This window comes from Ilyonectria robusta (genome assembly GCF_021365365.1).
Source record: "Ilyonectria robusta strain PMI_751 chromosome Unknown BGZ61scaffold_37, whole genome shotgun sequence".
In the NCBI taxonomy this organism is placed as follows: Eukaryota; Fungi; Ascomycota; class Sordariomycetes; order Hypocreales; family Nectriaceae; genus Ilyonectria; species Ilyonectria robusta.
In genome coordinates, this window is record NW_025764471.1 from 275,274 (window position 1) to 302,939 (window position 27,666).

At 52.2% G+C, this 27,666-nt stretch overlaps 9 protein-coding genes across 9 annotated transcripts; 6 read left to right on the forward strand and 3 right to left on the reverse strand.

Annotated features, from left to right (window-relative positions):
* Positions 1-4,822: 4,822 nt before the first annotated feature.
* BGZ61DRAFT_539849 (uncharacterized protein) lies at positions 4,823-6,025 on the forward strand (the record flags this gene model as incomplete). Its single annotated transcript, XM_046254840.1, has 3 exons — positions 4,823-5,001; positions 5,170-5,586; positions 5,635-6,025. 3 exons carry the CDS (start codon positions 4,823-4,825, stop codon positions 6,023-6,025), a joined length of 987 nt encoding a protein of 328 aa, XP_046096149.1.
* Positions 6,026-7,477: 1,452 nt separating this feature from the next.
* BGZ61DRAFT_539850 (Aft1 HRA domain-containing protein) lies at positions 7,478-9,079 on the reverse strand (the record flags this gene model as incomplete). The annotated part of the gene is made up of 3 exons (XM_046254841.1): positions 7,478-7,790; positions 7,849-9,040; positions 9,070-9,079. 3 exons carry the CDS (start codon positions 9,077-9,079, stop codon positions 7,478-7,480), a joined length of 1,515 nt encoding a protein of 504 aa, XP_046096150.1.
* A 43-nt stretch (positions 9,080-9,122) lies between these two features.
* Positions 9,123-10,514, forward strand: BGZ61DRAFT_432968 (uncharacterized protein; the record flags this gene model as incomplete). The annotated part of the gene is made up of 1 exon (XM_046243898.1): positions 9,123-10,514. The coding sequence occupies one exon, from the start codon at positions 9,123-9,125 to the stop codon at positions 10,512-10,514; it is 1,392 nt and encodes a 463-aa protein (XP_046096151.1).
* Positions 10,515-11,741: 1,227 nt separating this feature from the next.
* On the reverse strand, positions 11,742-12,855 carry BGZ61DRAFT_485530 (uncharacterized protein; the record flags this gene model as incomplete). Its single annotated transcript, XM_046249720.1, has 2 exons — positions 11,742-12,464; positions 12,529-12,855. The coding sequence occupies 2 exons, from the start codon at positions 12,853-12,855 to the stop codon at positions 11,742-11,744; spliced, it is 1,050 nt and encodes a 349-aa protein (XP_046096152.1).
* Positions 12,856-13,260: 405 nt separating this feature from the next.
* BGZ61DRAFT_369583 (fungal-specific transcription factor domain-containing protein) lies at positions 13,261-15,892 on the forward strand (the record flags this gene model as incomplete). Its single annotated transcript, XM_046241961.1, has 7 exons — positions 13,261-13,353; positions 13,404-13,486; positions 13,547-14,308; positions 14,363-14,574; positions 14,625-14,757; positions 14,805-15,170; positions 15,223-15,892. The coding sequence occupies 7 exons, from the start codon at positions 13,261-13,263 to the stop codon at positions 15,890-15,892; spliced, it is 2,319 nt and encodes a 772-aa protein (XP_046096153.1).
* Positions 15,893-16,391: 499 nt separating this feature from the next.
* Positions 16,392-17,082, forward strand: BGZ61DRAFT_464343 (glyoxalase/bleomycin resistance protein/dioxygenase). Its single transcript, XM_046247479.1, has 2 exons — positions 16,392-16,486; positions 16,584-17,082. The coding sequence occupies exons 1-2, from the start codon at positions 16,478-16,480 to the stop codon at positions 17,067-17,069; spliced, it is 495 nt and encodes a 164-aa protein (XP_046096154.1). The 5' UTR covers positions 16,392-16,477; the 3' UTR covers positions 17,070-17,082.
* A 1,258-nt stretch (positions 17,083-18,340) lies between these two features.
* BGZ61DRAFT_510409 (putative myo-inositol transporter 2) lies at positions 18,341-20,719 on the forward strand (the record flags this gene model as incomplete). Its single annotated transcript, XM_046252061.1, has 6 exons — positions 18,341-18,415; positions 18,918-18,948; positions 19,013-19,644; positions 19,675-20,336; positions 20,388-20,482; positions 20,537-20,719. The coding sequence occupies 6 exons, from the start codon at positions 18,341-18,343 to the stop codon at positions 20,716-20,718; spliced, it is 1,677 nt and encodes a 558-aa protein (XP_046096155.1).
* Positions 20,720-22,446: 1,727 nt separating this feature from the next.
* Positions 22,447-25,486, forward strand: BGZ61DRAFT_485534 (uncharacterized protein; the record flags this gene model as incomplete). The annotated part of the gene is made up of 5 exons (XM_046249721.1): positions 22,447-22,884; positions 22,959-23,085; positions 23,144-23,997; positions 24,070-24,460; positions 24,729-25,486. 5 exons carry the CDS (start codon positions 22,447-22,449, stop codon positions 25,484-25,486), a joined length of 2,568 nt encoding a protein of 855 aa, XP_046096156.1.
* A 15-nt stretch (positions 25,487-25,501) lies between these two features.
* On the reverse strand, positions 25,502-26,859 carry BGZ61DRAFT_369428 (uncharacterized protein; the record flags this gene model as incomplete). Its single annotated transcript, XM_046241954.1, has 3 exons — positions 25,502-26,057; positions 26,115-26,374; positions 26,440-26,859. 3 exons carry the CDS (start codon positions 26,857-26,859, stop codon positions 25,502-25,504), a joined length of 1,236 nt encoding a protein of 411 aa, XP_046096157.1.
* Positions 26,860-27,666: the final 807 nt, after the last annotated feature.

A 27,666-nucleotide genomic window follows, 5' to 3' on the forward strand; every position in this document is an offset into this window, starting at 1 on the left:
GTCTCGACAGGATAGAGTACGTAAGGTCTCTCCCCGGGTGTCCGGTAATGTGGGAGTCATGTGTTGCCTGAATAATCTTCGTGCGAAGCGGCTCGGAGTTGGGTATCCAGACACGATTCCGGAAGCATAGGAGACCTCTGTCATCCAGGGAGCATTCTGAGATACTCACAACCTTCTCCTTTTGCAGCTGTGTCGGTAAGTTCTTCTCTCCATTCGCTACCAGCTTCGTGACCTCCTGATAGAGCTTGTCTTCTCGGCGTGCGGCGTCCCAAAGTTGCTGTAATTCCTGGTCCTCAAATAGCCTGATTTCCTTTTCGAAATCGAACTCCAGGGTGCCCTCAGTGTTAGTGGAAACTGTCGAGATGCGTACCCTTTCAAGGTGGTCGTCCTGAAATAGCCTCATAATGCGTGCCTTTAGCCGCTCGTCCGAGTAGTCGGCCGGCATATCTTGGTCTCGTCGGGAGAGCGCGTCTGGCAGTCCAGCCTTCTTTCCAGGCCTCCATTCGAGCGTAAAATGGAACCTGGATAAGAACTCCGACCATCGTACTTGTCTTTCCGTTAATCTTCTCTCCGAATAGAAGTATTTCAGATTCTGATGGTCCGTGAGGATCCTGAAATGCTTCACAGCACGCAGCTCTGGTTCCCATTGCTCCAGACCAGCGCTCGCAATAGTCCAGACCATTTGGACTATTAGTCCAGACTGCAATCTAAGATCAATAATCAATCCACGACGGGCGTTCGTGGATTGAAGACTAGGATGATGCGTCCCTTGAAACGTGCCGTGTTGATCTGGATCGCACCAGTAAATTGATCAGAAATATCCAAAACAAAATGGTTGGCACAGTAACAATCATAGGTACCCTGGTTTTGTAACACCATGCCAACAACCTAGCGTAATTAGTATCCACACCGGGCGTCCGTATTCCCTGCCCTTATCTGCAGTCTGGACTAATAGTCCAAATGGTCTGGACTATTGCGAGCGCTGCTCCAGACACCTCACAATAGCAAGCAGTTCCTTGTCGTGAATAGCGTAGTTGACCTCCGCTGGCGAATGTTTCTTCGAGAAATAGGCGACAGGTCGTAGTAGTCCGTCTTCATCGTTTCGCTGGGAGAGGACTCCCCCAGTAACAAATCCTGAAGAGTCTGCCTCCACGATAGTCTCTCTCTCCGGGTGGAAATGAGCTAGAATAGGGGCCGTAATCAACAGGTCCTTAAGCTTCTCAAAGGCTTCTTCGCATAGGTCGTCCCAACGGAAGGGTACGTCCTTTTTCGTTAGCCGTATCAGCGGCTCTGCTATCTCTGAGAACTCAGGCATGAAAATCCTGTAGAAGTTCGCGAAACCGATAAAGGCTCTCACGGCTTTTACGTTCGTTGGCGTAGTCCATTCCTTGACAGCCTTGACCTTCTCAGGATCGACTCGGATCCCGTTCTCCGCCTCGATAATGAACCCGAGATATTTCACCGTCTTGACTTCGAATTCGCTCTTGCTGATGTCTAGCTGTAGCCCAGCATCCATTAGGCGTTGGAGGACCCTGCCGACTTTGTCGCGGTGGTCTTGAATGCATCCAGAAGAGAAGATCAACACGTCGTCGATGTATGCTGACACGAAATCGTCTAGGTAGTCTTGGAGCACGCTGTTGATATACCGTTGAAAAGCTGCGGGTGCACCTGTCAGTCCAAATGGGACTACCAGCCATTCAAAAGATCCGTAGCGTGTTCTGAAGGCCGTCTTTTCTTCGTCTCCGGGGGCGACCCTGATCTTGTGGAATGCTGCTATAACATCTAGCTTCGTGAACCACTTTGCCTTTGCCACAGTGCGTAGCGTTTCGTTGAGTAAGGGCAGCGGATAGCGGTCCTTCTTGGTGATGTTGTTCAGTCTTCGGTAATCCACACAAAAGCGAACGCCTCCACCAGGCTTTTTCACCATGAGAACCGGTGCCGCCGCAGGTGAACTGCTAACTCTGATAAACTCCTTGTCGAGAAGCTCTGTAAGTGTCTTCCGCAGTACCAATAGCTCTTCGCGAGACATGCCATAAAGCGGACCCCAGGGTAGGGGTTTCTCGCGGCCGTGTTCGTCTCGTAGGACTTCGATCTTCAGGTCAACGCCTGGCCTGTGGGGAGGTAACTGGTTGGCCAGTTGTCGAGAGAAGGCTTGTAACCACTTGTGGTAGTGTGGTGGCAACTTCTCCACTGGGTCGATCTTTGGTTTCGGTCTCAAGGCTTTGTCGATGTCCGCCATCGTGACGGCATAAACTCCAACGCCGCCTGTACGTCTGTTGCGGCGCACGTCGCCTAGAAAGGCAGCGGCCATCACCTTCGAGACCTCTAGTCGAGGGGGCCGATAGCGTTGTCGGTCTTGTACTTGAGCTCCACTGGTTCCGATCTCCAAGTATCCTTCCTTCGCATGAATTTGAACATCTTGATCTTCCATCCATCGTTTGCCTAGAATCATATCCCAGTTAAGGTCGTCAATGACGTACATAAATACACGGCGCTGTTGGTGTCCGTCTAGGTCGATCGATAAGTAAGTGATCTTGTCGATCTTAACCTCCTTGCCGTCTCCTGCTGCATTCTCGAGGATGCGAGGTTGAACAGGTATATGTGGCAGCTGAAGAGATTGGAAGGTCCGTTTGCTAACCGCGCCGTAGCAGAGGCAACCATAGTCGACGAGGGATGGTACGAAGTCCGTTCCATTCACCCTAACGTCTGCTATGAATGGATCTCCATCCATTCTCTTTTTACCGGTTGTCTCCCATTCTCTCACAGCCGCCGCGTGTTCCTAGTCTGAATCTCCATCGCTCTGGAGAGTGGCATCTTCGTCTTCTTCAACGGTCGCGGCGTTGGTAACCGAGGGGCGCGAGGGGGCTGCGGCGTTGACTTGAGTGCGTCTGGTTACGCTCCCGGGCCGAATAGGTGCGGCTAATGGACAGCGTTCGATTCTGCAGTTATCTCTTCCGCAACGGAGACAACGTCCTTCGCGGTAGCGTGCATCCATTTCATCCTGATCGACCCACTTGGCACGCTTACCGAGCAAAGCCTGATCCTCTGGTCGCCTGGACTGGTAGCCATTCGTGTTCTTGCCGCCGCGGGTGCGCCCAGCGTTTACTTGAGTGGATGCTTGTGGGGTTGGCTCCCATTCCATCATGTCCCCTCTTCTGACCTCAGCCTGCTGGACAAGCTGTTGCTGAGATCTCTGGCTGCTCTGGCTACCGTGGTTGTCCAAGCCCCTCGTGTTGCCGCGAGGTTTCTTCCACTGGCCTAACAGTTCCATCTGGCTGCTAAGCGAGTCGCACCTCTTTGCCAGCCCAACGTAGGTGCTAATCGCGACGGGATCAGAGCCTATAAGAGCGGCCTTCATTCTGTCGTTTAGTGCCTCCTGGAGGTAAGAAATCTTGCTGTCATCTGGCCAATATTCGGCATTGGCGTTGGCGATCTCTTTCTCGAAACGAGGGTAGAACGATGTAAAGGGTTCGTTTTCTCCTTGCTTAATCGAGTGCAGGTTGCGAGTAGCTCTCTGTTTACGATCCTTCTCTCCGTACAACAGTTCAAGGCGGTTGAGCAGTTCAGCCACGTTAAACGTCCTCTTCTCAATTTGCATCTCCGCAAAGGTGGTCACATTGTCTTTAGCCTTGCCTTCCAGGCTCATAAAGACATACATGAAGTGGCCCTCTGCGTCTCCAAGGGCTTCGCCGTCGACTCGTAGCTTCCCTTCGGTCTCCAACTTCCAGCTACGCCACTGGGACTTGTCACCACTGTACTTCGGGACATCTCGCAGCTTGGGGCGCTTAATCGGGTGAGGACTGTAAGTGATAACCGTATTGGCGGGATCGGCGGTGATAGAAGGGTTGGTAGTAGTGTTGGGAGTGACAGGAACAGCGGTTGTCTCATTGTCTTCTGGCGCCAGCGTGGGCGCTGGTGTGGGCTGTATAGACTGGATGGACGTTTCCAGTGCTAACAGCTTCAACTTCGTTTCCTCGTTTGCCTCTCTTAGGGCCATATTCTCGGACCGCATAAGCCTGACTTCGCTCAAGAGTTGCTCGAGTACGCTAGCCGACTGGCTAGTGGTTTCCCCCTGAGTCATGCCGTCTGAGTGATCCATTATTCTTCTTCGCTTGTGGCTTCTGGTGCTTCTAACTTCTTAACTCCGGGTGCTTCGGGTGTTTCGGGTGCTTCGGGTGCTTCGGCTGACTTTTTGACTTCTGGACTCGGGATGAGTCGTTGACTTCTGGACTTCAGCAGACTTCTGAAGTGATCTTGAAAGTATGTGAAAGGCCTCTAGCGAGTTGATTCAACTAACTAGTCCCTATGCTGTTTACTTTCAAGATGAAGAAAGGAAGGAATCTAAATACAAACTGGGTGCGCGTTATATCTTCTTTAATATAGAAGATTCGAGAATCAACTCGATGGCGCTGTGGAGAAGAATTCGGGCTTGGCGGCAGAGCCGCCAGCCAAGTGGGCCTGACCCGTTACACAAAACGCTTTTGACTGGAGACTACAAAAACGCCACCTAGATTTTGAAGAAGCAAGTGACGGGCATAATGTGTGCTGCCTGTATCAGTAATGCCATGTTACAGTTGTCTAGGTTAGCGACCCTGCTCAACGGGGTGTAGGAAGCGTGCCGAGCCTATCATTTTGATTGATGATGTGAAGCCATGAAACAGCTGCAGCGCGTCGATACGCATCGTAAAGCACCAGTTTCGGGCAAGGAATGGCTCCTCGTTCAGTAACAAGTCAAGCAATCTCCTTTCTAAAGCATAAAATAAGTCGCACCTAAATCACAATTTTTGGCCTTACCGCCACGACTGCTACATGATAAACCAACATGTTGGCGCACACCCCCGCATATCATATCCATCATTACCTTATCATCAACTTCAAGTCTCCTTCCGTCAATGTTGTCCATCCCTTCGAATACCTCCGCTTCGTCGTTCCATCGCACCACCAGTGGGAGCCAATCAGCATTCGCTCGAACCTCGATGGAAAGGTCAGAAGAGTAGCAACGTAGGAACCCTCCGTCGACCTCCTCTCGGGTACCCGCTCCCAAGTCTCTTATCCAACAGCCTTCATGTCCGCCACGACCACGCCTCCAAGTATACTTCCAGCCTCCCGGTTCGTCAGACTGTACCTAGATTGAAGATTCTGATCATGACTAAGGCTATGTTGATGAAGTGCCGATGGTAGCGAAGTTGATTTATCTGATCATCTCGATCCTGACGAGTTCCCTGATTTGGACAAGATCATCATCACAGACTGGACCACGCATGAACCTCAACAAGGCATTATGTCCTGGATTGATCACATGCATCGTCGCTCTCGAGGTCTCGAGCTGGGAACGTTCGGATCGCGCTTGCTCTCTAGCGCATTCCGCGAGCAGTCCGCGAAGTGGGCCCTTATAACGAAGCAGTATCTCAGCAAGATCATTTTGGCAATCCACAGGTTTATCCTCAGGGCCATAAGGGAGGTCTGTACGGATCCCAGGGTTCGTGAAGAACTCATATCCAGCGTCATGAATGAACTCCTGCCTAGGTACAGCAACGGAATGGAGCAAGCCATTTTCTTGGTGGAGGTAGAAAGGGAGAAAAGGCCGTACACACTCAATCACTATTTCAACAGTAACCTCTAAAAGTCTCGTAGTGTTCGAATAACAGAGGCGCTTAAGGGTCAAGCTCGAAGAGAAAGTACCAAGTGGGGAAAGCTCGTAGTCGAGCTTAATAGCATTCAATCCACTATGAGCAATATGAGCAATGCAGAGCACACCGCAGAAGACATCCACGACATCCTTCACGCCTATTACAAGGTAGCCTGTAAGCGATTCATCGATAACGTATACCACCAAGCCGTCGATCACTGTCTCCTTTCGGGGCCCATGAGCCCTTTGGCGCTTTTTCCCGAGCAATGGGTTCTCCAATTGGATATCGATAAGTTAACTGCCATTGCCGGAGAAGCACGCATAACTAGGGACAACCGAGAAAGGCTAGAAAAAACCATTCAGGACTTGGAAGAGGCAGTCAAAATTCTACACTGAAAAAATTGTAGCTGGGGATCGAGCCTCTGCTACAAGTGAGGCGGCCTCACACCTGTTCGCGACTTACACGAGCATTGAATAGTGTCGCGGTTGTACTTGGGAGAGTGCAAGTGGAAGGGAACGATGCCATAATTATGGCTAAGGTCGCTGTTGCCGTTTGTATTCTTGGACTTGTATCTCACTTATATCAAGGAGTCAAAGGCTGGCCGTTTTAGAGCTGAGAAGCCTTCTGAATTCACAACGAAATGGTGGCAATTGATAAACAGCTCATGAAGGACCAGTAATGTCCACTTAGTACGCGCCCAATCATTGTCATGTCGCATACAGCCGCCAAATGCGCCAACCCCGCCGTGTGCCTTACCCTCAATTGTTTCGCAGCTTCGCGGCCGCACACCTTACCACGCAATCTCAGCCCTTTACTGTCCATCCCGACTCGCCCAGATACTCTCGCAAGCTCTCCTCTGCCGGTTGTGATGGAGTACTGCAGACACTGACAGATTCTTAACAGCTTCAACAGTAGCTGAAACTGCTGTAAGTTTGATCCCTCGGATGACCTCTATCCGTTCCGGATAGCTGATATCCGCCTTGGATAGCTGTTATCCACCCGGGGTGATCTTCATCCTCTCCGGATGACCTTGATCCAGCTCGGATGACTGCGATCCGTGTGACACTTCTCGTCAGCCGAGATATATCTATCTTTTTGTTTGCATCTTGAGGTAAAATTGGAGTGATTCATTTGAAACCGACCCATAACTACATCTCTCTCGTCCTTCCTTTCATTCTCCATCTCCATCTCCATTCACAGCCTCAGGTGAATGCATCATGAAACGGCTTCGCGCATTTCTCACTTCAACCAAAGCATTAATTCTCATCATGTTCGATTGCGCAACCATCGTTCGACCATGTAGCTCTTGTTACCTACAGCTACCTGCAAAACCAATTCCCAACACCACCAAAGACTTCATTCCCGTGGTTCCGAGTCCCTAACGCCCCCAGGCAGGGCAAATCCCGCCTGGCCGAACACCTTTTTGATGTACGTCCCGTGTGCCTTGACAAAAGCTTACGTACAAGTGAAATTTCGGGCTCACTTCTCTCATCAAAGCTTCACCTTCCGAGAGTCACATCCCCCTAAGAATCCCGTAGACAAGTCCCGAAAGGCTCGCCCACTAACGCGAACCCCAGACACCGATCCCCGTCCGGATGTTCCACTCCTCGTGAATTGTTGTACAAGTCGAAAAGTGAAAATTAGAAAGAAAAAAAGAGTTAGCATGCCCTCAAAAGTTCGAAATCCCATGGCCGCCTATGTATATGTGGTTCGAGCCCTTGGATGTCGCCTCCGTCAGGCAGACGCCATCATCCCCTCATTGGGGAAAGAAAGGGTCACCCATGAGTCATTTTGCCGTCCAAGGAAACCGATTCATCTCGATCATCGGCGGATCGCAACTCGTTCTATCAGAAACGCCGTTGGACACCCTGGCCAGCCATGACCGGTTGACTGGGCATGGGTGCACCCAGGCCATAGGGGTTCATTTGGGGGTTGAAGGGTTCGACCACCTGAGACATGAAGGCGCTGTGGAGACCTTGTTGTTGTGTAACTGGGCAGTCCTTGTGTGCGAGAAGGAGTGTCTTCAAGTTGAGCGCTTCTTCTCTCAGCTGCGTGATCTGCGAAGTCAGAGCATCGCTCTCAGTGCTGAACATCTCCACCTTGGTCTGCAAGTTGGCAAGCCACTGCTTTTTTCTTTGACGGCACTTCAGGGCAGCAACACTACGACATGTCAGTAACCAGGTTCAATACAGATATTAGATTTTCGAGTAAGACATACCGGTTTCGCTGAAGGAAGTTCTTGCGCTTCTCCTCATCCGTCATCTTGGACTTGGTTCCATTTTCATCATACTTCATATTGGACTCGTCGTCGGACATATCCATGTCTTCAGGCATAGTGACAGCCCTATTGGCCTTGGACTTCTTGTTTGGGGGTGCCTTTGCGGGAGCATCATCGGCTTTTCTTCTACCATTTGTGGCGGGCGGGTTCTTCTTGCCCTTGCCTCGTGTATTGGGTCGCGCCTGGTCGCTATCGTCCGACGCGATACTACCTTCGCTCACACCGCGAGCGGAACCGATCGAGCCACCATTGGCGCTCGACATCTGCGGCGAAGTGTTCATATTCTGGGGCACAACGGGGGCTGGGTGTGCGTGGCTAGTTGCGCCCGAAGTGACAGCAAACTGGCTCGTCGATTGGGCCCCATTCCTGCCCTGGGCAAGCATGAAAAGGCCGTTGGCGGCGTCGTTGTCGTGAGGGTCAAAGGGACCGGATGCGGGCTTCGTCTCGGACCTGACTACGACGGGGCCGTTGGGAATCTCTTGGGGTTGAGACGTGAGCGATGGCTGTTGCCGTGGCGGAGCCGGTTGGGATTGTCCGGACTGTCGTCGAACACCGTTTGTTTGCTCTCTCTTGGCAGCCGCGCTCATAGCAGTACGATGGAAATCGATGGTGCTAGGCGTCGCCCCTCCGCTAGCAAGCTGGGCAAAGAGGGCTTGGGAGTTGGGACTGGGCGCAGGGAACATAGACCCGCTGCCGCCCGGAGTCAAGCCGGTCCTCAAGGAAGATTCGTTAGGTGTAGGGAAGCCGCCGCGCAGATGATGGGTGTCACCAAAGTAGTCATTGGCAGGACTAGAAAGCATGGCTGGGCTCAGAGGGCTAGTCCGCAGCGAACCTCCACCCCAGTTGAATGGTGTTGCGTTGGGGCCGGGCAAGAGGGACGAGGGCGACGTTAAGGCGGCGACCGACGGCAGCTTGGTGCCTCCTGGTGTCTCTGGGGCACCCCCGAAGGACTGCTCGAAGGGATTGGGCTCCAGACTGAGAGATCCACCGACCGTGGCCGCGAAGTAGTCAGGAGTGTCGGTACCTTGTTGTTGACCGGGTCGAGGAGGAGGCGAAAGGGGTTTGGCGGCTTCGGCATTGGACGCGACCTCTGGTTTCACGGGCGGCTCGGCTTTTGCGTCGGTCGGGGCGTCTGCGAGAGGTTAGGCGCCCAGCATATACCCCCAACCATCGACAGCAAAATCACTAGAAAACCAACGACGACGTCGCGCTGTATGCAAGATACGTTTTGGCCGGTGCTGTTTATTGTTCGTTCAACCACGCCATCCTCACCACCATGTCCAATCCCCCCTCTTCCGACGCAGTCGTCGTCGGCACTGCGCCCTCCACCGCCGACCACTTGTGAGCAATCCTGCCATCCCCAGCTCGCCCCTCATACTCGGCTTGACCCGCTCCGCACACCCGATTCGGCCCACCCGATTCTGCCCGCGCGATTCTGCCCGCGACACTGTGTACTGACCTTCGCAGCATCCTTCAACACGAAGACGCCCGCCAATTTCTCTCCTCCCAGGACCGACAAGCCTCGCCCGTACGTTTGCGGCACCTGCCAGCGCTCCTTCGCCCGATTGGAACATCTCAAGCGACACGAGCTCACGCACACTAAGGAGAAACCCTTTGAGTGTCCTGTATGCAAACGACGCTTCGCCCGCGGCGATCTCCTGCTGCGTCACCAGCAGAAGCTGCACCAGCAGAAGCTGCACCAGACGTCGACCCTGTCGTCCCGCCCCTGCAGTCGTCGCAAGTCTGCCAGCGGCGTCGCAGGACCTAACATAGCTGCATCCAATGTGTCGGCTACTTCCATGAGGCCACGGGCAAACACCATCAGCCATATCGACGGCAGCCCGATGCAGATGATTGCTGCTGCGACGAATGCCTCGGTCGCACGAGGCATCCTCCCGTCCCAGAGCCATAGCCGATTCCCGAGTCTGGCCCGTTTGCCCATCCACAACTTGAACCATGGCATTGGGAGCACGTCACCGGCCATGGGACAGCGAGGGGTGCAGCACGAGCTGCCCAAGCCGGAGACGAGCACCTTGAACGGCCTCAACTTCAGCCCTGGCCTGCGGACAGCGCTGCCGATGGCTGCCTTCAACGCCAAATTCCAGTTTGACGGCCTCTTCGGGCCGGGCTCGACCACAGACCCCAATGCTCTCCATTACAATGATTCGCCGCAATGCATGGCCTTGGAGCAAGCCTCGCCATTTACGCCGTCCATGAATGGGGTGCCCTCTAGCCAAACCCTCGATGATAGATCTGAATGGTTGACTGGTCTCGAGCATCAGATGTCCTTTCACACGAACGAAAACTTGGTGGAATCTAGTCCGTCCGCCATCAGCACGACGAACCCGAGCGGGATAAGCGATGTTACGTTGCATGGACCCGCGCCGGCCGGGAAGAGTATGATGCAGCAACACTCCGTGATGGGCACTCCACAGGTGCCGAGCCTGTTTGCGATGGATCTCAATGGTTCGGTCCTCCCGGATCTCTTGAATGGGGTCCCTTTGTCACCTCAGCTAACTTCTCAAAAGATCAATGATCACTTCTCTACACCTCCATCTTCGCTGAGCTCATTGAGGTCGTCCGTCGTATCGGGACTGAGCGCATAGAATAATAACCAGACCCTTGGCTTCAACGCCGGCTCGCAAACCGCCTCTTCCCTCCACGGTGGAAACCATGGTAACCGCCAGTTGCCACGCGAAGTGTCGGGTTGATTCAGCATTACTTTGGAGGTGTCTGATTTTGCACCCCCTGATTTGGATGGCACCTATTTTGGGCCTACACGATGGGGTTGACGCTCCATAATAAATGCGGTTACTAAACATTTCAAGCCAAATCCCTACGCTCGCCACATACCCTCATTTGAACGGGGCAAAGAGACATTGCCTCGGGGGATATCATTCCTCGCAGAAAACGTCAATCTGCTCCGGCGATCTGCGGAAGACGTGAAGCGCGATGCGAGGCAGTGGGCTGCCACAAGCGGCTGAAAGAAGGAGTGGGCCAGAATTATTAGAATCCCAAAGTCTAAAAACCGCATTCCAAATCAATATAGTATTGCATGGGTCGGGATTCTCATCACAACCAGTCGGCCAGTTCCGGTTGCCAAGTTTTTTAGGGCGAAGATTCACCCAATAGGACCCCTGTGCCTGGCATCTCTTCCCCGGATCAAATAGAAAGGAAGGAAGGAATAACGAGTATCTCTTTTAAATTGTCCCTTAGCGGCAAAAGCAACTCTCGCTCTCCCCGGTGGATGTCGAGATTGTCTAGCTGTTGCGGAGAGGTAAGGCTAGTTGCCCGGAATCTAGCAGCATGGATGGCTCCTAACCGACGCATGCGCTGGGTGGACATACCAGCCTCCGAGGGGAGTATGCCCCTATTCGTGTTCAGTATAGACCACTTTCGGCGCGCGGCGTAAAAAATATTGGTATACTTGGAGACCAGGTTCGACGGTATCTCGACGTTCAAGTTCTGCGGACGCCCCTCGACACCGCCCTGTTTGTTTGGTTGACATCTCGATCAAAGGTCGGCAGCAGACACGTCGCGGTATAATGATATCTTCTGGAAGGATGAAAGAAGGAATAACCGGTGATGAGGGTTAAACTAAGATGTCCAAAGCACTATCTTTTGGAAGTGCAGCTGTGATGGTCCCCGTCTTCCACATGATCCCATTCAGGGCGCGTTGTCCCCTGTCCCGCCCTTTCACAGGTTTCGTCGTTCCTGAAGAGTACGGTTTCACAGTCGCAATCATAATCACTAACCCAGAAAAAAACAAGACAAACAGCATAACTTGGTAATTGCGTTCATTTAATGTTTTAATTCTAAAGTTTTGGTACCACCTAGTCAATGCGAAGACCTGTCTCGCTGAAAAGAATCTTCTTCCCCGTGTTCATGCTCTCTTGCAGGGCAACACTAATGGTGAGCGCCTTGACGGCACCAGAAAGTTCAAAGGGCAGAGGAGTATTATCCAAACAAGCCGCAGTAAACTCATTCGCCATTGTCACGAACGCGTACTCGAAACGCTCGTAGTAGTTGGCTGGAAGCTCTCGTCGCACTCCGTTGGACTCATGCATCTCAACGAGAGATACCATCGGCGTTCCGTTCACAACCAACTTTCCCTTGGGGCCGATGATTTCGGTCATATCGTGTTGACCCGCAGCCATCATGCGAGAGCAGTAGAAATAGGCAATCTTGTCATTCCAGAACTCGACGATGCCGATTCCGTTATCGACGTCCCTGTGTTTCCTCAGGTCTGGCTCGACGGCGGTAATACCGGACGCGGTAATACTCTTGACAGCACAGCCATCGCCGAGGAACCACAAAGCAAGATCGATATCGTGGATAGTGCAATCTACAAAAATTCCACCGCTGAACTCAGCGTATTGAACGAAGAAGCCCGAGGGATCGAGCTTGTCGCAGGTTTGGGAGCGGAAAATGGCCGGGCCTCCGATTGAGTTTACCCGCTTGTAAGCGTCACGGTAGGACTTGTCGAAACGGCGAGAGAAGCCGCAGAGGACCTTTAGGTAAGGCTTGGCCTTGGCGGCGTCGACGACGGATTGGGACTAATTGTATTCTGATCAGCACGAAGTAACACGTAGAGTTCCAAGACACAATGTTCCAGCTTACAACTTCGACGCTAGTGCTGAGAGGCTTCTCAGAGAAGACATGCAATTCTGCGTTAATGGCCTTTATGGCCTGCTCAGCATGGACAGCAGTCACTGTAGCAATAGCCACAGCCTCCAGCCCGGGGAACTTGAGCATTTCGTCATAATCCGTAAAGGTATTGACCCCAGCAGGCTCAAGGTTCTCCTGAGCCCACGCAATTTCCTTGGGGTCTGGGGTAAAGACTGCGACAAGCTGGGCACGGGGCGTTCGGTTAAGGTAGTTGAGGGCGTGACGCTTGCCCATGCGGCCGAGGCCAGCGCAGGCGATCTTGAGAGTTTTGACGGCCATTTTGGGGGACGAGAGTTGATTGAGTTGTGGCGATGTGTTGATGCGACATGACGACTGACTTCCTATGTCTTTTTTCTTTTGCCAGCAGTCACGATGCGTCCCCTCGATCTGTCGACCCTCACAGTGGCCGCCAATGCAGCCAATGCTAACGACTGTTCGCAGTTGGCGACGGCGTACGGACAAGCGGGACCCGTTTCCCGAGCCGGTATTTGGTGTCAGTCGGAGGCGAGTCAGACGGCCTGAAGCAAGTGGATTCGTCAATCACGTGTCAGATTTACCCCATACTCCGCAAACGCCACCTGGTAAGCTCAGGCGTAACGCGGGATTTAAATCCCGTACTGAAATAAGGTTAGTGGGGGGACCCCATGCTCCGATAAGGACAACTGAGCTTTGTTCACACCAGCCATGACACCATCGATATCACAATCTGCGTCGAAGAGGAAGTTTCGAAAGCATGTCACAACTGCTTGTGCGCAGTGTCGCGAGAGTAAAGTCAAAGTATGCAACACAGCATCTTGAAGGACATGGATGATAATGACAGTCCGAAGTGCGATGGAGCAACGCCCATTTGTGGGAGTTGTCTGCGAAAAGGAAAAGAATGCCGATATGAGGCCAGGGCAGATCGAAGAAAGTAAGTGGTGCCATATGCTCAGTGTAAAGAGCTGAATGATGACAAGCTGCTTTCGTCCAGACTCTCTCCCCGTGTCGCGATCGAATTGCTCTCAACGAGGGTGAACCAGCTCTCCAAATTCATCATCGAAAATGGCCTCGAACCACCGCCCATGCAACCGGGTAACGACGAAACACTCTCTGTAATTCTACATACCTTTGGGCTTGGGCAACTACAGCCTCAGTCGAGAGAGCCAATAAATGCATCCTCCGTCGAGCTAGCCGACCAGATTGACGAGGGCATGGTGCCGGAGTCGATGGATCAAGCAGCAGCATCTGTCGACTCGCATACCACCTCCTGGAGTATAGGTTCTGCCTCTAACGACGATATTTACAGGCTTCAATCCATGCTAGATGTCGAATCTCAACTTCCCCCGGACTCTTCTACATTAGACGAATACGGGCCCCAAAATTCACAAGACAGCGAGGACGAGCTGGTCGAGCAACTCTCCGACCGCATCGGCACACTGCAAATTCGACTAGGCGGGCATATTCGCTTTTTTGGCTCGACGTCGAATTTCCACTTGCTCGAGATGCCCGGGACTGATGGGACAACGAGTGTTTATCATCGGACAGTACGGAATGATGGCATGAAATACCTCGACCTTGTTGGCCTTGGCAAACGTGTTCCCTCAGAGATTGAGGAGCATCTGACCAGCCTCTACTTTGCCTGGCAGGATCCATGCTCTCATGTGGTTGATAGGACTATTTTCGGGGACGCCAAAGTGCAGTGGCAGAGTGGACAGGATACGCCATATTATTCGGAGGCTCTGACAAGCGCCATGTACGTTGAGTGTTAAGACTCAATTCCACCCATTTCTGATGTTTCTGCATACAGTTGTGCAGTTGGAGCAGCGTTTGATGCTCGCTATCATCCAGCGTTTGTCACGTTCCCGCGATCGCTTTCTGAGTTCTTTGCCGACCGAGCAAAGGCTCTTCTTGAAATTGAGCTGGATTCACCGCCGACTGTGGCCACAGTTCAGACCTTAGTGGTTCTCAGTGCACACGAGAATGGCATTGGCAGAGATGCGAGGGCGTGGCTGTACAGCGGTACGCTTAGATCCTTCCTTGGATAACTGACTTGACAGTAACCAGTTCAGGCATGGCGATGAGACTCGCCTATCTTCTCGCGCTCGATCAAAATCTGACGCAGTACATCGCAAAAGGTCTTCTTACTCCAGCGGAAGCAGAGCTACGTAAAGTAGTATTCTGGGGGGCTTGCGTAGTCGACCAGTAGGTTATCAGTCAACGCAGGAATTGGTTATTCTAACAGTTTGCAGTGCATGGAGTTTCCAAATTGGACAGCCGTTTCGGTTCTCTCCCAAAGACGCCACCGCCGCAAAACCCACGTCTCGTCAAGAGAGAGCTGAGCAATGGATTGCCTACGTGGCGTCGGCATCACCTGCAACTGCTCTCACGGATTATACCGATCTGGTCTGTCGATATCAGGCCTCGCTCATTGAAACAATGGGGCCCCTGTCAACGACAGTATATGGGGATGTGTCCATTCCAAAGCCAACGCTTCAGGAGATCAATGCACGGACTGTCGCTGAGCTGCTCAAATGGAAGGCTACTCTGCCCTTTGAGCTCCAGGTCAATAACACTGATCACAGCACGCCTTGCCTTCCACATATGCTTATGATGCAGTAAGCCGACCAATTCGGCCCATTCGGGTACCTCAAGGGCTAACTTTGCCAGCATGCAATACCATCAAGCCATGATCTACGCCCATAGACCATACATGTCCAAATCCTACCTTCAGCCTCAGCCACCCCAAGGACCTGGAGCTCGTCACGCCCGACAAATGTGCATAGAGTCCGCCAGCTCTATCGCTCAACTTCTATGCTCTTACGAAGCACGGTATTCTCTACGACGCATGAATATCCAAGCCGTAGCCATCACTTTCTCTGCGGCTCTACCGCTCCTGTTTACAACAATATCACATCAAATTTCACGAGAAAACGAGGTGTTTGGTCATTTGGGGACTTGCTTTCGAGCGCTAGATGAGTTGGGATCAACATGGGAGAGCGCTAAACGAGCGCGTGACTTTATAGCCAGGTTACAACGTCATTGGGATACCCAGTACAGGTCGAGCAACTGGCCCGGTCGCTCAGGAAAGAGTCAAATTAGATCAACAGCTTTGGGAGAAGGACCGCAGGCTTCAATTGTGTCGAATGATGATGGAGGAAGCACCGTAGAAGTTCCCCGGGGAGGGAGCCAGTGGACTGGTTTCAACAACTCTATGGGCGTGGACTTTGATCTTGATTGGATACTTACGGCGGATCTGCAAGGAATGTCTCCGGACTGGGGGAGCTTCTTTTCCGTCACATCAGGGGGCATGCTATCGAATAGTTCGCTAGGCCAATAATTTTGATACTACGGAGTACAAGTCATCACCTAAAGAAATGTACAGCATATCCAGGGCGCTTCAACCTGCCAAGCGTAAAGCCGTGGCATGTTCGAGAACAACATTCCTGTCATAGGGATCCTTTCCGTTTCCCGCGGCCGATTTCTAGTGATTCGGGAAATAGGGCACTTCTCCGACCAACGAAAACAAGACTACGGAGCCTCGGCCTCTGGTGCGCGAGGGTTGTGTAGAATCCCAGGATGAGAAAGGTCTCTCCGACTATGCTCAGCTTGCTCGTCAACAGCCTCCCCGGTCTCGGTCCGTCCCTGCGGGGACTGATGGCCGATTCCCCGCCGGATGGGCGGCAATCGATGATCGGAACTACGTCGCCGAGTCAAGTGTACTAACGGGACGATGACCAGCATTTTCCGACCCCGATTCAGTCCCCACTATTCGGTGTTCGGCCAGCTAAGCAAAATTTCCAGACACGACAGGACACGTAATGCAAATAAAGATGTTGTATGCGTAGACAGTGAGGCATGGGCTGGTGTAGTAAATTTTTCAAACTGTTCAACTTGCGAAATCCTGAAGACGCAGTAGATCAAGATGTCCGCCGTAAGTACTCTTCCTACTCCGGACGAGTTGAAGTATGCGATTCAACTTCAATCAACAGTCGAGCATTCAATGCTAACCTTTGACTTGCGGCATCCAGACTCATATGCGCCCGATAAACCACGTCGGCGTCTCCGTAAACGATATCGAAGCCGTAACGAAATGGTACACCGAAGTCATGGGCTTCAAGGTCCACGCCAACAAGATCAAGCACATCAGGCGCTCCGAAGACCCCAACAACGGCATCTTCAAGATCTACCCCTCATCACTACAAGAAGTCAAGCTAGCCTTCATGGCGACCGGCAACGGTGTTGGCTTTGAGGTCTTTGAGTTCTTGGATCCTGTCTACCAGAGGGTCGAGGAGTTTGAGTACAACCGTGGTGGTTTCTTCCATCTCTGTGTGACGGACCCCGATCCGCAGGCTCTTTTAGCCAAGGTTCTCAGCAAGGGCGGGAGCAAAGTTGGTGATGCTATCGTCAATATGCCCAGTGGGTCGAAGTGTCTGTACTTTAGGGATCCTTGGGGGAATGTTATTGAGGTTTTGGATATGAGCTTCGATAGTATGGCGGGGATAGACACGGCCTGATATACATTCATGCACGAGTGCTTCGTCGAACGACTCACACGCTTTGAAGCGCTGCCCAGAACACAGGCAGGTTACCCTAAGCCTTTAAGTTTACTTTCTTATCGCAAATTACAATTTACAATCGATACAAGAATTTTTTGTGAGGTGGTAAACCGAACACGTCCACTTGTTCAAACCATGAAAATGAGGCAAGGGACTTGATGCCCTCTTCGTACTTGCTTACTACCTGGACACTCGCTGCCGCCTCCAAAGTCGCGCAAGTTTGAAAATTCGAGGGGCCACTCAGAGGGTCCGAGAGTTCTCTCACTCGAAACAACCTTTGGATACTGAATGGGTGCGTGAATTTGGTCTCGAAAGCACTCGACGCCATCCCTTGAGAGGGAAAGACGCTCACATCTGAGCTCTCCTTGATGGTGACACTCTCTGTCAAGAGAACCAGGTGCCGGGGCTTGCCATGTATGCAGGCCTTGTCTCGTAAGACGGCAACACAGACCCCTCAGTTGCTGCAGAGCGTGTAAGCGACCTGTCTGCATGATATGATCAACATACAATATCCTACATGGTACGCCCGAGTGCGGTGTTTCGTAAGAACCTGTTGGTTGTACTTCATATTGTGCGAAGTTACGTACTAATACTAGTTAGTCGCTACGTACAGTAGACGGCGGATGAGGGGAAGCATAAAGTGACCTAGTGGGGGACAGAAAACGAGCGACTCTCTTGGGGGAGGTGAGTGAGTGAAGCATTCTCGTGTTTTCTGTCCCCCCGCGCAGGGCCAAGTCGAAAGAGTTGGGGCTAACTTCCTCTCGCATCAGCAGCTGCTCATACCAGCCGCACTTGGTCTGGTCCAGAACCTCGGTTTCCCTATCTGTCTGGGCCAATCATGTTCATAAGTCCTATCTAGCTTGAGTCTTGCCGGACCTTGGGGTTTCAGACCCTGGGCCAAGAACGGGCCAAGAACGGACCAAGTATTGGCCTTATGTTTCCTTCCTCATCCTCCTATTCACCACCTTTGCCGGAGCCCGTCGAACGTGGCATGTCGAGGTACTGACTCGTGCAATTCTAGGACCATTCTGTTGAGCATCACTCATTGACCCCCCATTTAGCCGTTACCGAATACTACGAGTTTGGACTCAGATGGAATCTGTAGAGGGACATTGAGGGGCATCAAGCAGTCAAAAGCAAAACAAAACAAGGCAAGCATAGCAGGCCAGATAGCGTACTCGAACAGGTGGGAGATAATCGGGGTAACTTGGAGGTGATGATCAACCATAATGCGAATGAGTCAGTCGAGCCAACAATCCCCACACCACTCGGCCCCCTTGACCCCCTTGCCCCCGGGCACCGCCGTTGGGTGAGGGCGGAGAGGGCGATAGTCGGACATCCGCGTCCGCGTCGGATTTCGAACCCGATGGTGCATGTTACGTAGACGGTAGCTGGCACCACAAAGGAGCTGGGACCTCAGCATTACCCCGGACATCACTCCACTTTACCCCAGAGATCACGCAAGCTGAGAGGGCCAACCCCAAGAAACTAAGAGAGGCCAAGTTTTGATAGGACTAGGAGATGGGGATATCTAGTGGAGATGCTGCCTATGACGTCATCATCGGCCCCAATTTCCGTGTCCTATCACGAGATTACCCATTACCCCAGGCTGCGATAGTAGTGTCCACATCCCCTTTATCCCCCGCGAGACCCGGGAGTACCCCGGACAGTACCCCACATTACCCCAGAGCCCATTGTATAAAGACTTGGATTAATGTCTTCCCCAGTGATCAACATCTCCATCACTCTTTACCTCTTTGCCTCTTCACCTCTTCCAACTTTCTTCACCGTCTTCCATCACCTCAGGACCTGGCCTCCTCGAGCTCTAGCAACAATGGTGTCTCGCGATGAGGTCGACCCGGCTCGGTTGAGGCAACAATCTGTCACTCAAGCATGGCAAGATAAGGTTGAGCACACTCAACATGTTGACGCTCTTGTCATCGAAGCCGAGAACGAAGACAAGATGACCCCATACCTGGCCTTCTTGATTCTTACAGCCGCTCTTGGTGGATTCCTGTACGGCTACGACACCGGTGTTGTCGGTGTTGCCCTTCCTTACGTCGGAAGCGAGTTGACCGGCAAAGACCTCACCTATCCCCAGCAAGAGATCGCCACTGCCGCCACCACTATCGGATCAATCTTCGGAGCAGCCATCTTGGGCTTCTTTGCCGACAAGTGGGGTCGAAAGCCCTGTCTGTTGATATCTGATCTGTTCTTCACTGTTGGTGCCATCATCATTGCTTTCAGCTTTTCTCTTGGCCAGGTCGTCGCTGGTCGTCTCATCCTGGGTGTTGGAGTTGGCGGAGCTGCTGTCATTTGCCCTCTTTACATTACTGAGCTGGCTCCGACCAAGGCCCGTGGACGATGTGTTGGAACAAACGGTTTCTGCATTCCTTTTGGCCAGACCGTCAGTGTCGCTATTGGTGCCGGTATGCAACACACTAAGTACAACTGGCGCATCCTTTTCGGCCTTGGCGTTGTGCCATCGCTCATCCAACTCTGTCTTATGCACAAACTCCCAGAGTCTCCTCGTGTTCTCATCCTCCGTGACCAGGACGACTAGGCTCGCGAAGTTCTCAAGAGGATTTACAAGTTCGCCTCACCTGAGATAATCGAGCTTAAGTTGCAGGTCATCAAGGATCATGTCGCTGCCACCACCGCTCTACAACGCACAACCACTTTCTGGGAGCGCTCCAAGAAGCTGTGGACTCACAAGCCGTACCGTCGCTCCATCTTCACTGTCAGCTTCATCCAGGTCTTTGGTCAATTCACTGGTTACAACACCCTTCTCTACTACGCTGGCACTCTGTTTGGACTTCTCGGCCTCTCCAATCCTTCCGTTGGCGGTTTGATCCCATCCATTACCAACACTTTCTTCCTTCTTCTCGGTATGGTCATGGTTGATCGCATCGGTCGCCGTGGTCTCCTGATGAAATTCGGTCCCATCATGATTGTCGGTCTCACTTGGTGCCTCATTGCCTTCTACTTCATGTGCAAGCCTACAGGAGGATTTCTCGATGAAGACTACAAGTATTCCCAGAAACTTGTCGGTCTTGTCATTGCCGGAATCGTCATCTTCGTCACCGGCTTCGGCTCTACATATGCTCACTTGTGTTGGTATCAATCCGAGTACCTTGCTCTGGAGATTCGTGCCGCAGGTAGTGCCATCAGCACCACCGCGAGCTTTACGGCCAACCTAGTCGTCTCCGTGTCCTACCTCAGCGAGTTCGTACCCCTTCTTATTGAAGCATTGATTATTTGGCTGACTTGATCCAGACTCGAAACGATGACTCCCAGCGGAACATACGGTCTATACTTGTGCTTCATCTTGACTGGTCTTGTGCTTGCCTACTACTGCTACCCTGAGACCAGTGAGTAATGGCCCTGAATATAACAACGAATTGATACTAATATTTCCTCTTCAGAGGGCCTGTCGATCGAGGAAGCCTTTACTCTCTTCCAGGACGATTTTGGTGTTAAGAAATCTAAGGAGATGCGACGAGAGAAGCTTGCAATGCAGAAGGAATATAACTCACTTGGCGGCCCTAAGACTCTTGGAGGAATGGTTAAGGCGGCAGCTGCTCATGTCGAGAGTGTATCTAACTGAGAGTTATAATATAACGTTACAACCTACCCTTCTACTGTGACGGGAGAAAAACACCACAACACAGCACCCGCCGGAAGCTACCTTCCAAAAGGGCCTCGGAATGAGCAAGGGACAGGGTCTCGAATCAATTGAGAGCTTTGAGCTGCAATTGGCAGCAACACAGAGCTTTTCACGAATAGAAAACAAGATAAAGCATTTGATCAAATGAAAAGAAACACAATATTTGCGGAAAGTAATAGTGATCGAATTGAATGGATGTAAAAGGCATGATGAAAAAGCTAGCTGGTTGAGTCGGACTTCACGAACCTTTTATCTTTAATTGCCCCCTTTAGGCAACTTGGTCCAACTAATTGTCAGATAAAATGCAGATGCAACACAGTTGCATCTGCGCTGGAACGCTGTTGAGACAGAACGCCTGCTGCAACAATGGAACGCTGGTGCCACACATACACAAGAGGATGTGTACAATAGAGAAACATAAAAGGCAGAAATAAGGCAGATAGCAAGAACAGACACAGCTCAATGATCTTCATAATCTACATCATTTGATCGCATGTTTCCTCCGTTTATCTTACAGTACCCGTCCGCCTCTGATCGCCACCACAAGAACTCTGTATGACGCACGGACCACTTGCGGTGATTTGGGTGCGGGCTCTGAATAGTAAGCTACAGTGGGGTGCAATTAGTTTGAATCCAAATCTAAGTACCGCTAAGAATGAGCTAGCTTTATTAGGCTGCATTCTACCACGCCGCCCTAAGAACACCTAAGCAAGCAGAAGGAGTCATATCGAAATATGGAGGTTAGGATTCCCGGGTGAGTTCGGAGTACAAACTTTGTTGGAAACAAAGCGAAAACGACATATATGATAGAAGAAGAGAAACTCAACTCAATGAGCATGGTCCCATATTTTTCTCTACTCTGTGGAATAAGTTATTGTGGTTTGGAATATTCAATCGATTGATGTTGGACAAGTTGATGGCTGACATAAGGAAAGTCTTGGCTCAGATAAATTCCAAATAGGAAAGGCGTTGACCCACATAAAAGGTCTTGGCTCACATTTAATTCAATCGGGTTTAGCGCAGTAGCTACCCTGGACTAGAGCGTCGAGCGTAGAGCCTGACGACCGACATAAGGGGAAGCAAAGCCAGTTGCTGGCAGCATTGTCTTCGACCAACCCTATACACAGGCGAGGATTCATCCATTCATCCATTGTCTATCCATCATCACTATTACCCAATGTTGGCTAGCTAGAGCTGTCGCACTCTCATGTTTCCTCTACCTTCTCTTTCCAATCCAACACAGGAGATGCGTGGCTGGCGATAGTATTCACATCAGACGAGTAATTCTGAACACATAGTCTTAAAAGACATCATGATCGACATCATGACTAGAGGAGGACTGGGATTGTCTCAACCTTTGGGGCTATTAGGTAGCGGTAAAGTGAAGTTGTCTGGTAATGACGCAAGTTTAAGGGCCGGAATCACAGAAAAGCTGGGTTTTATACTACAGGAATAAAGTGTACTCGGTGGGATGTTTCATCCTGCTCTTCCAACCCCTGCATAGATGGATGGCTGAGGGGGAGAGAGGAGCAAAACCCCCCAAAAAAGCAAAGTTTCATTGTTATTGTTATGTAAGCCGTAACAGTCTTCAGTAAAGGGGGAAGTCATGCTGCTGTGTCGCGTCACCGTCCGGGGACAAGCATTGCAGTGCAAGTCTTGTGGAAGACAATGTCTCAACCAGCGCCGAAACGTCGAGGCCGCCCCGCCAGAAAGGCGCCGCAAACCGAAGAGCAACGACTTGCGTCCCAACGCGCGCGATCGCAGCGATACTACCAACGACAACACGAGCAAGCCGTCAGTTCCCATCGCACACCGGCCGAGTCGCAACAGGTGGAATTTATACATCATCATCATTATCATTGCCCACCCCATCCGCCCGCTATACCGTCGACTACGGATCCGGTTATTGGCCTCCACCTAGAGCCTCCGAAGCGGGCCCGGCCGGAGCACCGTGCAGCCCACCACCTGTGGGGGATAATGAGCTACATGATACACCATCCCAATATTGCCCGGCTGAAGAAGAACGGAGTCAGTGTGGCCAGGAGATACAGGATCTCCTGCAATCAGTTGAGAAAAGCCTTCACATCTCAGTATCATCAGTCCAAGGTATCTATCCCGACTCCTTCGAAGCGGTATCCTGAATCGCAGTTCGGGCCTGCTTAGCTGATTCCAAACTACAGCTGATGATTGCGACGACGACGACGACGACAACGACCATGATGATGGATGCGACGATGATCGCGGATTTATCAACCACCCTCATCAAAATCCCCCCGTTCCTGAAAAATCGATCTCTACTCTCGAAAAGTATCTTGCCCAAGATGGAAAACGCATCCGAGCTGCTCAAGCGAAGAACATGAAGCAGATCATGGTAGCTTGGTCAACGCCGGCCGTCACCACTCCTGCAATTCTCTGGGAGATGTTATCGTTCGGCTGGATGGACTGATCAATGACGACCACGATCATCATCCGCTCCCACATGTCACCGATCCTTCTTCTGATCTTCTCGGTCATGCCTCTCAACTCGAGAATCTCCACGGTAGCGACCCTCCTTACGATGCGCAACAGCCCATGCACTCGCACTACCGTGATTTCCGAGCAGCTTGTCAAGTCACACTTGAAGGATCTTCAAGCGATGGCACACCACCGAGTCTCTGCCTCCCAACCAGACACCGCCTTGCACAGCCCTTTACAGATGACTTCATTCAAAAGACCTACGACATCGATAGCATTTGTAGTTTTCCCTCCTCCCTAGCTGTCGTCAAGTTAGGTATCCAATGGTACCCGCAACCCTATGTCATCTTCAACCTCACCGATGATGTACATCTCAGCATCGACATTCCGAGCAATAGCTTTCATCAAACCAACGCTCAATCGCAGGGAACTCCCGACCAACGACGACCGTTACATCATGTCCCTAATTATTGCTTGGGACGAATGCAAGGCTTGGTCGATACATTCATCTGGGTATTCTTCCCAGCCTTATGCTGTCGCCACACCGGTACACATGACAACCCGTACATGCGGACCTCCCTCCCCAGGGACCAGTACGCGCTTTGGTATGACCAGATCCTACTACCGGCGATCACCGCAGCAGTCCAAGACCCGAACATCCTTCAGTACATACCAAAAAGCCGCCGAATCGCTCAATCCACCTCGCGCGCCCGGCAGGAGAGCATCTCGACTGAGCGCCTCAACGAGCAGAATGCGAATGCTGACGTACTTGGGCAAGGCAGCAGGAGCAACGCGCTCTCCTATGTCCTCCTACACAGACACCTTGAGGCCATATAGCAAGGGGTCCAATCACACATAGCGACGTTTCCCCAGTTCGCTGGCATAAGACTCTACATAGAGGCCAAGAACTTAAAGCTTGCCTACATGCATCCCGACATCACTCAAACCATCAGCGACTGGCGCAACCAATGGAATGCCGCCGTTGACGAGAGATTCCTCGACCCCGGTAGTACATACGTCGACATTGGCCGTCAATATACCCCTCAAACTGGGGCTGTCGCCGAGGCCAATGTGCTCCTCTGGCGTCGATGTTGTCTGAAGCGCCTCTGGCGGCAGCGGCAGGCGTGGAGTCTTTGTTATAATACGATGAGACTTGTTGGGCAAAACCCGCCCGAGCCTTCGGAGCCACTCAAGTCTGGTGTCTCTCCCTCCGCCAAGCCGAGTACCCGTGGGCCACGATGCGCGACGCTGACATGACCATCACGCCCACGCACAAGAGCCGTGAGGTTCTCGAAGGCCTCCTGTATAGCCAGTTTTACAATCTCGTCAAAATTCCATTGGATGCCGCTAGACAATATCCGTTTCAGAATCCCCAACTCGAGAAGATGGCCCTAGATCCGTCGTACCTGGCTGATTGCAAAGGCTCTACCCGTGGGAGTCACGCCAATCAAGCCTCTCTCAACTCGCATACCGCCTGAGTAAGCTTCGCGTTAGAGCCGGCTTGGTCCCGAGTGGTGAAGACGTCATTCCTATCCCGTTCACCTATGGGGTTCGAGCCGAAGATCGCCTATTGGGCGCTCCTCCAACGCATCCTCCCTCACTTAGCTTCTTCCCAGACGGCGGCGAAACTGGTCATCATCAGACATCCACCAACCGGAAGCCACCTTTCTTCACCATCCAATCGAGAACGATGTCGCACTTCCTGCATAGCAATATCAACAGGTATTGCTTTCTCTTCGAGTACATCAAGTCTCAGACCGGGCCTAGGTACTCTCTGCCTGAGACTATCGTTATGGCGGTGGCGCTTCGAAGCCTGTGTTTTAACATGTCTGGTATCATCGCCAGGGAGTCAGTGTTATGGAGAGATCGGTGGAAATCGACCCGACATACCACCACGCGAGATGGCCAGCGGCAGGATATCGAGGTCGAGCACGAGGGGCTTGGTCTTTATAAAACCTCACAAGACTACGGGCTTGGCTGGTGGCTCCCAGGCAAATTCGACTGGGATAATTGGCGATTCAAAGGCGATGCTGGTGATCGACTGACTGTGGGTAATGGCATCCTACAGCGTGATTATGGCCGTCAATGGAGGGTTATCCAGGACATCCGTGACGTCCACGCACGCATGTGGCAGGCCCAGAAATGGGCTCAGCGCTACTCCGTCCGAGAGTTGCCAACCAATCGGTGCATCTGGCTTGAGTACTTGTATAGCACCGTCATCGAGCTCTTCCAGTGTGACGTCTGGCGTCATTAAATAAATTCGTAATCCCTAAACACCCAGAGCATTCTTCTTAAACCAGGGCCAGTAGACGTCCTCCGCCCATCGAGCGATCCGTTGCAACCCCCAGACGATCTTGTACACACCCAACGCGGTGGTCGTGGAGCCAAATCCCTGTTCCAGCCATAGGATTGTCTTGGGCCCTTCTCTCGTCGTGGCCACGAAGCTCCACTCATGTCCCTGTACCACAATACCCGGTAAAAAGGGTAAGCCGTCGAATGTCCCCCCGGCGTCTGATACCAATCGTGACAGGAACTTCCACTGGGCAGTGTGCCATGTACCTATCTGTAGCTCGGCTTCTTGTTGCGCACCGCCTCTTTTTTTGGTTTCGATACTAACGACCATGGAACGGCTGCGGAGGGGGAAGAAATCCGTGTGGTTGATGACGCCACAAGGCAGAACTCGGCGCAGCGAGCTGATGGCATCGACAGCGGCCTTGGTCTCATTAGTTAAGGGGCCAGCATCTGGGGCAAGGTAGATGCTAAAGTCAACCATCTTGGCCGGGGAATCACAAGGGAGGTACTCCTTGATGATTTTTGCGGTAGTACTTGAGACGAGTATTAGTCTTGGAGGAACATGAACAAACGTGAAATCTATGACATACCAAGCTGCTACACCGACCAATTGTTTCTGTCGCCGTTGACCATAAATGGCCTTGTGCAGGAGCGGAAAATGGACGCCCATATTCCAGCCAGACTCGGATTGCATTGTGTCCTGGCATTCTCGAGCCTCTTCCAAGATCCACATCACATCGGGAACTGAGGGTGTAGGGCCAAGTGTGTCGCGGGTTTCCGGGTCTGCATACATGAAGTCTCGGAAGAGGGAAAAGGATCGGTTGGCCTGGGCTTGTGCTTGGATCTCATCCTGTGTTTCGGCCGAGGTTTAACTTGGATGTTCCAACGAGAGCTGGGGCAGATGGGGAAACAAACCTTGCATGACCGGGAGACGACGCCGAGCCCGTTGCTGCAGAACTCGAGTTCGGAGAGGATCTCGGCCAGAGTTTCTGGCAAAAGCGGATTCGTCAGCGACATCACCCGCGTCTCGATGCCGTCGTGGTTTAGCTCCAGGGTAGCGAGCCTCTTCGTGGGAGATGAGCGCCCTGACGTGTAAGACTGCGACTCGGATTGGGAGGAGAGCGAAGGTATTGGTGAAGCCGTATGGGTGCGATGCGCTCGTCGTCGATTCTGTCGTTTCGTGGGCGATGCCGAGGCTTCGGGGACACCGCCAGGTAGGCCTGTCCAACTGCTGTTGGCCCTCGGCGTTTCATCCTGTACATCGCCATTGTCGACCCCACCGGTGGATTCCTCCAGTCTCCTTCTCTTAGGCGTCGGGGGTGGACTCTCCGACATGGGCCGTCGCCTTCTGCTATATGACTCGGATTCGGGCGGCGAGAGAGGGTGTCGCTGATTGAAGAGTTTCGTCTCTTCCTCTCGGTGCAGTAGACAGTCGAGATTGTTGGGATTGGGTTCGGCCTGGGAGAGCCAGTCGAGGATTTCATCTGACGTTATCATCGCATCGCTAATAGCATCGTCGCAATCGTCGCAACGGAGCCTTGCTGCTGGCGTCGGGGCGGATAGCTTGGTTGAAGTGGTTGTGATAACATTTGTTGGTGGTGATGACTCGTCTCCTGGACAACCATCGCTGACTCAGCCGTAGATAATAGCGGGGGTGGACTGCAATGGCCCTATGGGGTTTGTCCTTCCGGGCGAAATAAAATTCATTCCATTGGCTCCTCCGCGGTGACGATGCTGACTAAGAGCTGTTGACTGTCAAGCGATCTCGGTGACGGACATGAAGTCCCTTCTGGCCAGCGACGACTCTCACCTCCACGCGGTGCTGGCTGGGAACCTGTGAATGCCTTTGCCTGGGGGCATTTGCAGAGCTAAGAAGAGTCACCACAAGCCAGCATTTGTCTGCTGGTTTGGGGTACGGTTGCATGGAGGGCTTGCGAGCCCTACCACCCACAAGCCACAGGGGAACACTTTAAAAACCATCCGACCCACGACCGCGAAACCGAGCCTACAATCGATGGACACACGGGTCATGGAATAGGACACCCTTGGGGTGCTTTCGGGCTGCTCTGTTGAAAGGGGACGGGGCGCGTCGAGACAGAGGCAGGAAAGTGGACAGCCACAGCGAAAACGAGCGATAAGAAG